The 13,677-nt window shown below is 42.2% G+C and overlaps 1 protein-coding gene across 2 annotated transcripts in view; it reads left to right on the forward strand.

Moving 5' to 3' along the window:
- Positions 1 to 632: 632 nt before the first annotated feature.
- The window catches only part of ASPG (asparaginase), a 49,300-nt gene continuing 36,255 nt past the window's right edge, over positions 633 to 13,677 (forward strand). For both annotated transcript variants that reach the window (XR_008466205.1, XM_054200185.1), the window contains exons 1-4: positions 633 to 861; positions 6,708 to 6,837; positions 10,120 to 10,231; positions 13,128 to 13,253. Coding sequence is in view for 1 of the 2 variants with exons in the window: in XM_054200185.1 (XP_054056160.1) it covers positions 666 to 861; positions 6,708 to 6,837; positions 10,120 to 10,231; positions 13,128 to 13,253 (564 nt within the window). In the remaining variant the exon portion in view is untranslated. The remainder of the gene's footprint in view (positions 862 to 6,707; positions 6,838 to 10,119; positions 10,232 to 13,127; positions 13,254 to 13,677) is intronic.

Consider the following 13,677-nt stretch of genomic DNA (forward strand, 5'->3'; position numbering starts at 1 on the left):
ATGGGCAGGGACACCTCCCACTAGACCAGGCTGCTCGAAGCCACATCCAGCCTGGCCTTGAACACCTCCAGGGATGGGGCATCCAACAGCTTCTCTGGGCAACCTGTTCTGTGCCTCACCACCCTCATAGTGAAAAATTTCGTCCTGATATCTAATCTAGATCCACCTTCCTCCAGTTTGAAGCTATTACCCTTTGTCTTATCACTAAAAAAAGAGGATGACACAGGTCTTCTTGCCGGGGGTGACCCCGAGCCCTGTTTACCCCCTTCTCCTTTCCGTGCCTAAAAAACCACTGCTGATCTTTGGTTCTCCTTCCAAGCATGAAGGACCTTGACGCTTCCCCGCAGGGCCTGGCGCTGCCCGGCGGCCGCAGCGGTGCAAAGTACAAGGGGTGGTGCCGGCCCGGCCCCCCTTTCCCTCACCTCCCCCCGGGGCGAGGTGCCCCGCCGCCCCCGGTTGTACCCCGCGGCCGCCCGCAGGCCTCGAACCCTAGTCACCGACCCGCTCCGCCGGGCGGGCATGGCGGCTCTCCCCGCCTCTGAGGGCAGCACCGCCCCCCGGGCAGGCCCCACCCCGCGGCGGGGCGGGAAGGGGCGGCCCCGCAGCCGCCCTATAACTCCCCTTTCGCCGGGCTGGGCGGGAGGTAGCGGTTCCTGAGCAGCGGGATGGAGGCGGCGGCGGGGCAGCAGCAGTCTGCCGGGTCGCGCTCCCTGGCCAGACCCCTGGCCAGAGCCCTGTCCCGCGGCCGCCCCCAGGAGCGCCCCGGCTGCCCACCGGCCTCCGCCGGCGGCTCGAAGGCCGAGGCGCGGGTGCTGGTCATCAACACGGGCGGCACCATCGGCATGGTGCAGGACGTCAAGGGTGAGGAAGGGGGGCTCCGGGGGGGAGCGGGGCGGCGGAGGCGGGCTCCCCCCTCAGGGTACGCTGCTGAACCGGCCCTGGTGTGGCGCGGTGGGCCGGGGGATGCGCCGCTTGTCCCCTTGAGGCTGCCGCTGCCATAACTGACAGCCGCGCTCGGTGGGCGCTCTGCCTGCCGCGGGTCGTGCCTCAGCATCCCCGGGTTTCACCTGGCCGGGAAGAAGGGCGTTGCGGCTTCCTCTGATCCTCTCTTCCCACCGGCTGGTTGTTTCAGTAGCTCTGTCGATAGGCATCCTTCCGACGAGTGAGCCTTACAGCTAGTTAGAGCAGGTTTTGGCAGAGGGAAACGTGTTTCCTGGAACGTGAGTCCTTTCTCCTCTCCTTCATGCACTGAAAATGAAACCGGCTTAATTGTGCCAGTCATGCGGCCTTTTTTTTTTTTTTTAGCCCCAAAAGAGCCACCATCCCAGGCTACCTGGAGAGCATGTGCCTGGCATTCCCACTGGGAAGAGCGTGGGCTGTTGGAGGTGGTGGCCACGTCAAGGATTTTCAAGTGGTGACCTGACAGACACAGCTGATGCAAGTGTGGCAGGGTACATGCTGCCAAGTGTAGTGACGAGAGAGATCAGATGCAGCAGCATCTGTGCTCACCTGCCTCTGGGCAGCCTCCTGCTGCTCCCCTACCAGCTCCTGACTTCCTTCAAGAAACCACTGAAGGGTTCTGCTTTACCTTACCAAGGGAGGGTGAGACTTACCTTGATGAAAAGGCTAGACGTGCCAAGCCCCCTCCCACCAGCGGAAAAATGTTTCACTCCAAAAATTGAACTCTGAGATCTCAGTATACTGTCTGTATTTTACCTGAAAGCTTCTTAGGTACCTAAGATATATGCTGTGTGTTTTCAGATGCCCCTAAATATCAGTAGGTAGGTGCCCAAACTCGCCTAACATCCCCCCTAGACCCCCAGTCCAGAAGCTGAACGGAGGGGCACTCTGACCCTCACTCAGTAGGCACGGATCTCGGGGGATGCCAGAAGCATCAGCCAACTAATGTGTCTGGACAAAAGAATGGATTTTAGCCATGTCTGACTTGCTGCAGGTCTGTGCGTTTGCCAGTGTTGGTATAAAGGGAAAGAGGGTAACATATGGGGCAGGGGGGAGAGGGAGGCAATCTGATTTTGGTGAAAGTCTATTCAGTTTCCTTCCTACTTCACTTGAAAGGCAGTGAAGCATCCCAGGGCTTCCAGAGCCTGTGTCTGTCTAGGTTCAAAAGTATAGGTGCTTGCATTCCCTACTACAGAATTTCAAGCCCCTGTCAGAAATACCATCTCAGCTTCTCATTTGTAGACTTAAAACACTTGGGACTTCACCTCAGAGCTTCCTAGACTAGACTTTTTTTTTTCTAATACATATCCTTCTTCTCGGAAGACAGTGGCTGGCTGATCTGTATTATTGTAGGGCAGATGTTTCAAGGCCTTGTTCTGCTTTGTTTTTTATGGCTGTCATCTTTGTGTTTAATCTATCAAAGTTGTAAAAAAAAAAAAAGTCTCTATTTCAAATGACATGTGGTGACTTTCCTCTCTCTGTCTGCATCATTAACGCTAAAATAATGTCCTGCTTCTATTGTTTCAGCTTCCTAAACACCTTTTTTAAGCAAATAAATTAAAATCATGTCTAATTCTTTTGTAAATGAACTCCATAACCTCTTCTCATCTTGTATGACTTTTTTTTCCCCTTTTGCTTAACAAGTGTCAATCACTAAAGCATGTGCAAACAATCTAACAGTTATGATCCAATGATGCTGACTTGCTACATCCTGGTGAGGGTTTCAACCTGCTTTTCATACACAGATCTAGCAGCAGAGCAGCCAGAGTACCTCTTTCAGAATATTTGGCAGTCTTTAGTGTTCAGACAGAAGCTGGTGAAAGGGCATGGGAAAGGCAGCATGCTTCAAAGGAAAAAGCAATAGATGCTCATTTCTTTTATGAATCGATGGATAGAAAGTGCCTGTTTACAACCATAGCCAGAACTGCAAGTGTTTTATTTCAAGCAAGGTGAACAGCAGTAGCTTCCTTGAACTGCATGAAATCTTTCAGATCAGCAACTGCTCAAAGTGAAGGGATTAAGGTAGGTTTCTACCTAACTAATTTCTGTCTAGGCTTAAAGCTTTTCTATGGCCTTTCCAGTTGCTGGGAGAAGATGTTTTCATTTTTAAAATCAAGTAGTTTTGATAGGCCTAATGCGTTCTGCAAGGAATATGTTCCTGTGCAGAACTGCCCCTATGTACAAGACTTATACAATCACATTCCCTGGGCTCATTGTGCATGTATGGAGCGATTATTTATCATCATGATATCTGATGGTAAACTTCCTGCAGAGGTTCTGCAGTTGACCTGGGCATGTGTGTCAACTCCAGCATGTCTTGGACCTGTTGGCCTTTCTGCACACCTACAGGTTACCTGTGCAGGAGTCATTTTCAGAGGATGGATAATCTGTTTCTGTTTGCGTGAGCTGGGTGACAACCAGACACAGTTGCAGACTCTCGCAGTATTCATGTTTTTGCTGTCAAATAAGCCATTTCAGCACATTTTTTAAAATTTCTTCCTTCTACTTCCTCCTACTTATTTCTTCCTATCACAGCCTCTTTTTGCTTATCGGTAGCTCATTTCAGAGAGAGACTCTTACTGCCACTCCTTAGTGAGGTTACCGTGATACTAATCTTTGCATCAAGTTTATGCTCATGTTCCTCCTGGCTGGTGCCTTCAAAAAGATCTTTTAATCAGGCTTGTGGGCTGGATCTCTTTCCTAGCTTTTACCTGAAATATTAAGAAAAAAACCCACCCAACAAACAAATAGAACTAAGCTAAATCCCCTTAGAACTATTACTGATCTTGGAATAGAGTCTGCCAGGGTAACTTAATTATCTGTATTTTCTAGATGTACTAGACTGCCAAAGGACTGGCTGCTGTAGTCCAACCTTTTTTCTGTTTGAAACCTATGCATCTCACTTCTAAAAGCTCCAAGTACTAGGGCTGCAGAAATGAGTATTTTGGAGAACGCTTTCTGCTTCTCTGCCTTTGCAAAATGTAGTCGTTACTTTTGGGATCTGGCACCGTAGATGTACGTGCTGTATCTATTGATACACCTACAGGTAAAAACTGGTTTAGCCAAGTCCTTTATATTCCTCAGCATAGAGAGTTTGTTAGGATTGGGGATGATGACTGCAGCATGCTGATGTACGGTGTGCTCCTTCTCCCCAGCATCTGTGGTTTCTTGGGTGCAGAGCCCCACTGACACAGTGGCATCAGACTTTCAGTTCCCTGTTCTCTGCCGCAGCACAAATTATAGGATATTTTGACTGGCAAATAGCTATCACTGTGTTACCTATAGCACCAGAGTGGAAAAGCAGAGTCCTCTGCTGTAGACGGGACAGAACCATGCTTGTTCTCCTCAGCCACAGTTGCTTGTTTGCTGTTCTGCCTTTGTCTGTCTGCTTTGCGATGCCGGGGTTGGCCAGCTAAAGAGGGAAAGGACAGAAGTTGACAAGAGCTATTTGGACAAGTTGTACAGCCTGCCTCTTCTCTGCAGGGGTGAAGTTGCTTCAAATACTTGGTTAACAAGCTTGGCTCACAAAAGATGTTTTCCATGCATAATAAAGTAGAAGTGTTCTTAAAACAGTTGCACTTGAGTTCCCCTGTTTGCTTCTTGTGGATGCATTTAGGGGACTGCATAGGTTGTAAGTGGGTCATCTTGGATGGATCTGCAAAATGTCTTAAAAAAAGGTTTAAGTTCAGTGCAAGAAATCACAGAAAAATCCTGACAGACTTGTGATGAAGAGGTGAAGAGCTGCCATTATAGAGAAGGGATTTAAGAATATTAATGTACATCAGGTCTCTGGTTCCTGGGGCAAATACAAAAAATAAACAGTCTAATCCATTGTCAATATTCAGACCAAGATGAGCACTGGACAAACAGAAGAATAATCACAAAACACCCAGAAAACACTTGAAACTGGGCTGCACTTCAGAGCCAAAATGATTGTATGCCCAAGCGCAGTAGAAGTGGCCATTTGTGACTAAGCTAGGAACACCATTAATAGGAAAAGCAGGGATTATAGCTGAATGAACAAAACAAGCAAAGCTTGAAAGTGTGTTAAGTATATTTTGTAAAACAAAGTGTTTCGGCAGGAATCCAAACAAATCCACTCAAATGCTGTTGCCGTCCTGTGAGAAGGTTGGCTATGAAGGGGCTTGCTACTTCATTCAAGGCAAGCCAGGAGGGAGATTAGGGAGTTCTTAAGGATTTTTCCATCAGTTTGGAAAGTAAATGGAAAAAGATAGAAATACTATTGAAAATACTTTCTGTGTTTTGAAGTATTTTAAATGAACTTTGCTGTTTGAAGGTGAAACAAACAAACAGAAAAAATGCAGATGCTAACTTGGATGAGAATTGTTTTTAAACAAAGAGAAGAACTAGGAAGTAGGAGAGATTTACCTGACCTTAAGCTAGGAATAACTAGAACTAGCAGAAGTAGAATAATGAGGTTTGAGAGTTTGTTTGCTATCTGAACAGGTGGTATAAAACATTCACTGAGATGAAACTGAACTGGACAGTGACACCAGTAAAATCTTGAAATCCAGAAGGACGTACCTCTGATGGAAGTTCCTTGAGTGAAAAACATCTCAAAAAGTCAGACTTAAGAAAAACAGGGTGTCTTCTGACTCTGGACACCGGGTTTGTTGCTGTCCTTTCTGAAGCAGGGTATTGGGAGACGAGTATCAAGTCAGATTCACAAATGAACTCAGTTCTATGATGCTCAGGATTGTAACGTCAAAAATCTAGGTGCTTTTCTGTTTAACAGAGAATGGCGTGTGGATTCCCTTTGAAATGCCTGGTTGCAACCAGGACAACTGCAGATCCAGCAAATGCTAAATGAACTTAAGCCCAGCTGTTTTAGGGCCCCTGCCATAGAGAGAAAGATGGCATCACGGGCGGGGAGAGGGTGAACAGAGTTTAAGACGCATCCACACTTTTGACTTTTTCTATTCAGCAGCTTATGCACCTTCTCTTCCTGTTGTCAGTTGAGATGTTGAGTCCTAAACCTGCTGTTGGAAAGGACCTATTAGAGACAGAGTGATTAGAGCACTTAATTAAGACTCTTATGGGAAGCTGAAGTTTCTCTATCTTTGTGTGTATATATATATCTCGCTATATAGATCTTTGTCTATATCTGTCAATGCTCAATACCTACTGTGCCGTTTGTTTTAGCTTTCTCTTTTTTTTTCCTCTATGGAAAATGCTGTTGCCATTGACAGTGAGATATAACACGCAGCTTTCCAATACAGTCAGTACCTTGTTGTTTGTGCCAATACTGCTGCAGGCGAAGCAGCTTAGGTAAAAATATCACAACTTGGTAGCACAAAAAAATTCTCAGTGTTTTGTAAGCCTTCTGCCACTAAGTAGAGGATAGCTATGGCAAATGTAAAACAGCATCGTGGCTTTTTGGTACAGTTGCAAAAATTGGCTTCCTGCCCCTACTGCTGATCAGTATTTGCACACAAGCAACAATTAAAAATAGGTAAAGCATAAATAGTTGATGTGGAAGAGACTTGTAACATTATTTCCTCTTAAATAAAGGATTTACTTATTTCAAGTCAAGAAAAGGATAACTGCATGGAGAGTCATTGGTTATATTCGGTTTTCACATTCTTAAACTGGCAATAGACTGTTTAAATTTCATTTGGAAGGATGGGCAAACAGCTGTGTAACTTGACTTCTTCCCTCCTTATTGTGCCACTCGCGTCCTTCCATCCTTGCTCCTTCATTTACTTCCTTTATTTTTCATTTTTAAGGACTTGCTCCTGAGGCCAATAAATTAGTAAGCAGCTTGAAAACGATGCCGATGCTGCATGATGAGGCATATGCCCGGGAAACAAAACTGAACAACTTCCACGAATTTCCAGATAACACATTGGTGCTCCCGTAAGTACATTTTTCTTGGGGAGAGGAGGGGGTTAGGAAGTATCTTGTTAATTTTCAGATAATTACATCTCCAAACATTTAATATGAATAATCCATTATGAGATTAGCAAAAGTGCTTATACTGACTTAAAAGGAAAAAGCCTACCATATTATCCTGGTTTGAGGCCTAAACCATGGCACGTATCTGGCACAATAGAAAATGTCTGTTTTGATATATTTGCAATGAAGTGTCTTAACAATGGCTTGAGAAATAACTTTTAAATTAGGCAACAAGTAAGCATTCTGAGTAGCTTAGTCCTGCATCTTTTTCTTGTTTTGGATATTAATTTCTTACTGTGAAAACATACAGATATTCTGTAGAAACTAAGAAAACTCGGTACAGCTCTGTGTGAATTATCTTCAGCCTATGTCTGAAAAAGTAGCATCTAATTAATGCATCTGTGAATAGGCCTCATGCTTTAATTCTGCAGGCCTTCTGTTTTTAAAAAACCCTGAAAGCTGATTGTCTTTGCCAAATTTATGCAACATTATGATAATAAGCGATGGGCTTTTAATTAATCTGCATTGCTTCTTAACTGTTGGGCAATGATTAATAAGCTTATAGGTTTTATTTAGAGGGCAGTATGCTAATTCGAGATATTCCCCAGCTGTGATGCATGACTGTACCGCTGTAAACATGTTAACTTTGCACAAAGGATGATTTTACACAGTCATTCAAAAGTAAATGGGACTATATTTCTTTTGCTATGAGTAAAAATGGGTGTTCTTTAATCTTTAAGGAGAAAATTGAGACACGCATAAAAGTAAGGTTTATTAATTTCTTTCTAGTTTATATTGAGGTCTCTGTGTAAAGATTTTAAAAGTTACCACTGAAAAGGCAAATGGCAGGAAAAGGGGTAAAGGGAAAAGAAATGGACTCCCACTGGAGTAGCACTGATGTGAACATACAGTTTGTGTTAACTATGATGATTATACTAAGAAAAATGGAGCTCTGTTACAATACTGTGCCTGCAACTGAACAACTTTTAAATACTCTAAGGTATTTGAAATATAACAAAACTACGCTAATATATCCATCTGAGTCCTAAATGTACTTCTCCTGGCCCATCTTTTCCATGAAGAACAGAAAAGCTTAAAACAACCATGCACATAAAAAACTGAGATTTAAAAAACAATCTTGTCTTGTTTTTCTGGCACTACTGAATGTTGTTCCTGGAGGTTAGTCATGGCAATTTGCCATTTTCTCTTTTGTGCTAGCCGAGTGATATTTTAACTAGGTAGTTGAGAAATATTGTGAGTTTCTGAGGGGAGAAAATAGGAGTATTTTGTGAACTTTGTATATCTCTGTGATAACCTTGATTTAAGAGGAACGGTATGATCTCTCTTTAGAGAGAGACATCAAAAGTAGTAGACTAGGCTGGTCTCCAGTGTCGATATGTTGTGTTTTATTTAAACAGCACATCCTCAGGGGACCTATCTTTTCACAGATTTTCAACTGGCTTCCCAAGTTACTCTTAGCATGTGTAAATGTGATATCCAACAAGGCAATTTTTATACAAAGTCGTAACTACTTAGGTACAATATGTCAGTTGGTTATGAATGAATACTACACATTGTTTAAATGCTCTCTCTGCTGTCTTAAGATGTAACTGTCTTACAGACCTCATAAGGGGAGTGAGTCTGCAGATTTTATCACCTGATGAATTTATAATTGACTCTTCGTTTTGTATATTTTATATTGCTCTAAATATATACAAGAATCGTAAGTGGGAACAAAACACTATTGCAGATGTCGAGGGAAGGTAATCAACTGTTTTGTGCTCTAAGCACCTTATTTCAGGAACTCTTATGCATCTATGCAGTATCCTGGTCTTTTCTATAGCCTTTGACTGTCTTCCAGTGTAAATATTGAAGTATCTATCACAGTTACAGCTGGCAGGGAACCTTACATCATCATCAGGCAGTGGAAAAGCATTGAGAATGCTCTGAAGATGGTCCTGTTAAACATGCTCTGGATGGCTCTGCCTCAAAGAGTGAGTAGGTGTAGTAGAGCTGGCCCCCTGGCAGTTCTTCTTTGTTAGCTGCTTGTTGGCCACTGCATTGCTAAATAGGAACATATTCCAACTAACATAAGAATGGGTGAAAATGGTGGATATTCTATCCTCTTCCAAGCTTCAGAAGGGTAGGAGAAAATATTTTTAGTAAGGTTCTTTTATTACCCCAAATCTTAACTGCCAAGTTGAATTTATATGTAGTTGACTTTATTCTGAGAGGTTACAAAGTTAATGTGGAGAAATGAGCATGTTTTGTGGTGTAAAACACATGCTCTGTATGCAGGCCATTTGGCTGTCAAATCAAAGGTCTTTGAAGATTGAGATTTCTTGAGATAGGCAGGTGGAGAAAGGGAGACCCTCCTTGGAGGCAGGGAGAGCAGACAGCATGGTTAGAGCTGGGACAATCCCACTGTGATTCCATCACCATCATCACCTTTGGTAAGTCCCCTCCAGATTTGGGATCGTGTACTTTTGTAAGATGCTTGAGTGTCTCGACACTACTTAATCTTTGGTCTTCATCTGCTGGGCTACATACCACACGATGTTTGAAAGTGTTACATTTCTCAGCCTAATAGGCTGGGACCGGGGTTTTACAAAGTTAGCCTATTACTAGGAAAAGGCAACAGTTTACTTGAAGACCTTAACTAACAAAGAGAGTTTTTTCTGAAATCTGAAGTCAGAGAAACTGAGAAGAGTGGATCTTCTAAAGGCCACAAAAATGAATCCCAGTCATAAGACTCTTAAGATACCCTTTGTGTCAGGAAAGAGTATCTCTTTATAGGGTATCTATTTATGTTTATCAAAGGATCAAAAAGTTGTTGCAGCTCTTCTGTTAACCCCTTATAAACCTTGGGAGCTGTATAGATTCTTCTCAGTAGTTTATGAAGCATTTTTAAACCTTAAGGCTTCACATCGACTTTTGTTAGAACTCAGTTCCAAACTTAAACAAAGTGTTCTTTTCTGTCTTTAGTTTTGCCAGCCCCTCTCCACGTCCCAAATTAGTTTATTGTTAAATTAAATTTAGGGTTTTGTGCTTTAAACCACATCAAGCCATGAACTTCTAAACTTGGAACTTAATGTTCAATATTTAAGACCTTTTATTTTTTTTTGCCATAGACAGGAGGATGGTGAGGAAAAGGGTGAAAACTACTGATTTAGACAAAAAGTCAGAAGTGATGAGCTGATATTAGCTCTGAGAAATTTTTTTCACAATTCTCTCTCTTCATAGTGTCTCTAAGCAAAACAAAAGAATTTTTTACACAATCCTGGAGCTCTCACCGCTGCTTGATTCTTCCAACATGACGCCAGAGGACTGGGCCAAAATTGCAAAGAAACTTGAGGTACTATGGTGTGGGAGAAGAATTCATTTGTTGCTTAAACAAACCCAGCATTGTACCTAGTATACTTAGGAAGATAAAACAATTCAGTAGTGCTATATATGTGTGTGTGTATATATATATATATGTATGGTCTAGTGGACGGTGTCCCTGGCCATGGCAGGGGGGTTGGAATTAGATGATCTTAAAGGTTCCTTCCAACCCGAACCATTCTATGATTCTATATTTGTTTATTTAAAATGTAAATGTTAAGTACCTTGCTTAGTTACTTACAAAGTAACAAGTACTATGCTTGTAATGCTTGCTGAATTTTTTTTGCTTTTTAAAAATGTTGCAAACTCATTAAAGTTGTATAGTTCCTCCAATGATAAGCCATGTCATAATTCTGTACAAGAAAATAAATAGGAAAATTGCAGCTATGATTGACTAAGGTAGGTAATGGGTAGGTTGATATGTTCTAAAATGTTGACTGTCCAAAAATGTTGAATAAAATCCTTAGGTGTAGGTAACTTAACTGAAGGTTGCATAGTTGCACATCATTTGAGTGTTCAAGTAGCTTAATAGTTGGCTATTGATATAGAAAATAATTAAATGTCTTTATGCCTTTCTTACTCTGGACACAGATGGACTTGACTAGCTTTGGCTTTACAGCCAGTAGAAAAAATGCTATCATGGTTAGGTTTTCCACACTGGAAAATGTTTAAAGCCCTAGTTATTTCTGTGTATATAGAAAATTTCATCACATCCTTCTCTAGTTTAAAAAAAATCAGCATTTCTCTGCTCCTGTTCCCGTGTCTGAACTTAGCTGTGTGCTTTTAAGAAAGTAGAAATGCAAAACACTTCAAATACTTCACACCAGAAATTAATACATAGCTGTTAGAGATAAATAACTGTGAGCCTACTAAAATATTGCTCTTCCACTCCTGCGCGCTCTGCGATAGTGGGCTTTATGGTGGAAATTTCCTCCTCCGACCAAGCTGTAGCAATGCATGCAAACAGTAATAACTCAGGGAATGATGCTGAAGATTCAGGTAACAGTCTTTCACTTTTAGATCCTCTAATCTTTAAACCACCAAACTAGGAATGATGCTTCTCCTATGGAATGCATCTTGGCAGGGCAGAGAAGAGACAGAGCTGGTGTATAGGTGGACAGCCTGTAGAATGGAGCAGGGATGCAGCTGGGAAAAGCCCAGGGCCAAGAGTAGAGTAACATGAAGGTAGCAATGCCATGCTGAAAAGGAGAGAAGTTACCTTTCTTTCTTCATGGCACATTAGTTTTATTTAAACTCCCGAGGTCAAAAAAGGCTTCTTTCTTGTACACAGAATGCAGCTACTCTGTCCGGTACATGTAATCCAAGTGAAAAGTGCTGAGAAGGGAAAAAAACAAACCACCTTTAACTGTCTAGTTTATGTATAGACACTGCCACTTTGTGTTCATCTTGGACACGTACTTGGCACCGCTGTAACATGCTGAGGACTTTCCAGACTGAAATGTTCTCAGATGCTTCTGTGGGATATCTCTTTAATTGCCAGTCTGATCTTTTATGTTATGAAGGTTAAATTAAACTATGTTCTTCTGCATCTAATAAGGTTCATAAAGCTGAAAATATTTGTGAGCATACTGATCGAGCTGGAGAGGACAAGTGGCTATTTCTGTCATCTTAGCCCTTCTTCAAACTGACTTATCTTGTTACTGCATTGGTGAATAAATGCAGCATGCTTTTTGCATCACACTATAGTTTGGCCTACAGAAAGATCTTGCAACACTCACTGTTGTTCTGCTGGCTAACTTGTTAGAAATAAGCAGAAATCCACTGAAACTTCCAGGAGGTAGCAACATGTAGGCACAAGTATCAGTGAAGAAATAGCAAAAGGACAAGTAGAAATCTGCAGGTGAGTTTGGAGGTGACCTACCTTATTATCAGAAGATGCCAAGCATGTGTGCCTACTGTAGCATCAGAAGTGTAATTAAAAAGAAAACTCATTTAATTCTACGGCAAACCTCATTTTCCCCCCCATGACGGCACTTCATATATCTGCTTAGACTTCTATGTGATCCTTTCCATGTTACCAAATTACATCAGAGACATCAGTGTCTCTCACTACAGTGTTTACTATGTGCATGACTCTTAAAATAAGAGGAAGCAATTTTGGTTTTCCTCCAAAAGCCAGCAGATAACTTTATTCCAACAGGATCAGCTGTGTGATTCATGGCTTTGCATTAAAGAACTCCTGTGTGGAACTGTATGTAGATTAAAGTTGTTATAAAATTTCCTTTTGCATCTGTATGTGCAGTCTAAGGGACTTCTCAAAAACCAGCCAGTGTGTGTGCGTTAGCGAACAAGAAGCCTCTTTACCTTTTTCTGCTGGTCACATACTGCTACAGAAAGGATGACTTTTCAACAGAAGAGGGCACTCTTACACTGGCAATTTGCCTGTCTGCCACCCGGATTAAATGGACTGGTTTTTCTATATGTTATGATAGCCTTGGTTTGCCTAATCTGTTCCTGTAAATGGTGTAATCCCTAAAGTAAAAGCGGCAACAAGAAATAAGACTATACGACTAATTTGCATATGTTAACATTCCTGTTTAAAGCCATTGCTAAGCTTTTCTTAATTAGCAGTCTTCTGGTTTAAAAATGCTGCATTAATATGTATACATAGAAGAATCTCTTTGACTGTTCCATAATTAGAATTACTGGCTCTAGTGCTTAGTGTCCTATTAACCCTTAATTGTAGTTAAACTGAAAACAGGATAACTTTAGGAGGAATTATGCGTGTAGTACACTTTAAAGTATTATGCTGTTGCTTGCATCAGTGAACGTAATGCAATATGTACCTCACTTGCTGACACCAGCGCATTGCTCTAACAATGTGAAAACTGTCTCTCCATCTCCAGGAGCACTATGAAAAGTACGATGGTTTTGTGATCCTTCACGGCACTGATACCATGGCCTATACAGCTTCAGCCTTATCCTTCATGTGTGAGAACCTGGGTAAAACTGTTGTTCTGACAGGATCTCAGGTAATGGACTTAATTTGAAGTCAGAAGCCTCATTTTTGGTTTTTATATGCAAAACTAGGTAGTATCCTGATTATCAGTGTAGAGTTCGGTAGTGCAGGGTGAGCCTCTGGCCAGGGTGAATGGTCACAGTCCTGATAGAAATTAGTGAGAACTGACAGGCTCACCAGCTGAGGATCTGCCCCATAATTTTATCATTAATGACTTTACAACTCTGTACCAAATCAGACCAGTAGTTCATTATGGCTGGGGCCAGATGCTTCAGAGAAAGATATAAGAGCCTGTCATTGGCCATTGTGTATTAATCAGTTTATAAGAGAAGCATCTTTCCAGCCTCAGGTGGCTGCTGGTTGTTAGCTGTCTCTTTTTCTTTTAAAGCCCTGAAGCTTATTACTTTTTACTTCATCAGCTGTTATCCCATCTTATG

This window comes from Rissa tridactyla, chromosome 4, assembly GCF_028500815.1.
Source record: "Rissa tridactyla isolate bRisTri1 chromosome 4, bRisTri1.patW.cur.20221130, whole genome shotgun sequence".
Classification (NCBI taxonomy): domain Eukaryota; kingdom Metazoa; phylum Chordata; class Aves; order Charadriiformes; family Laridae; genus Rissa; species Rissa tridactyla.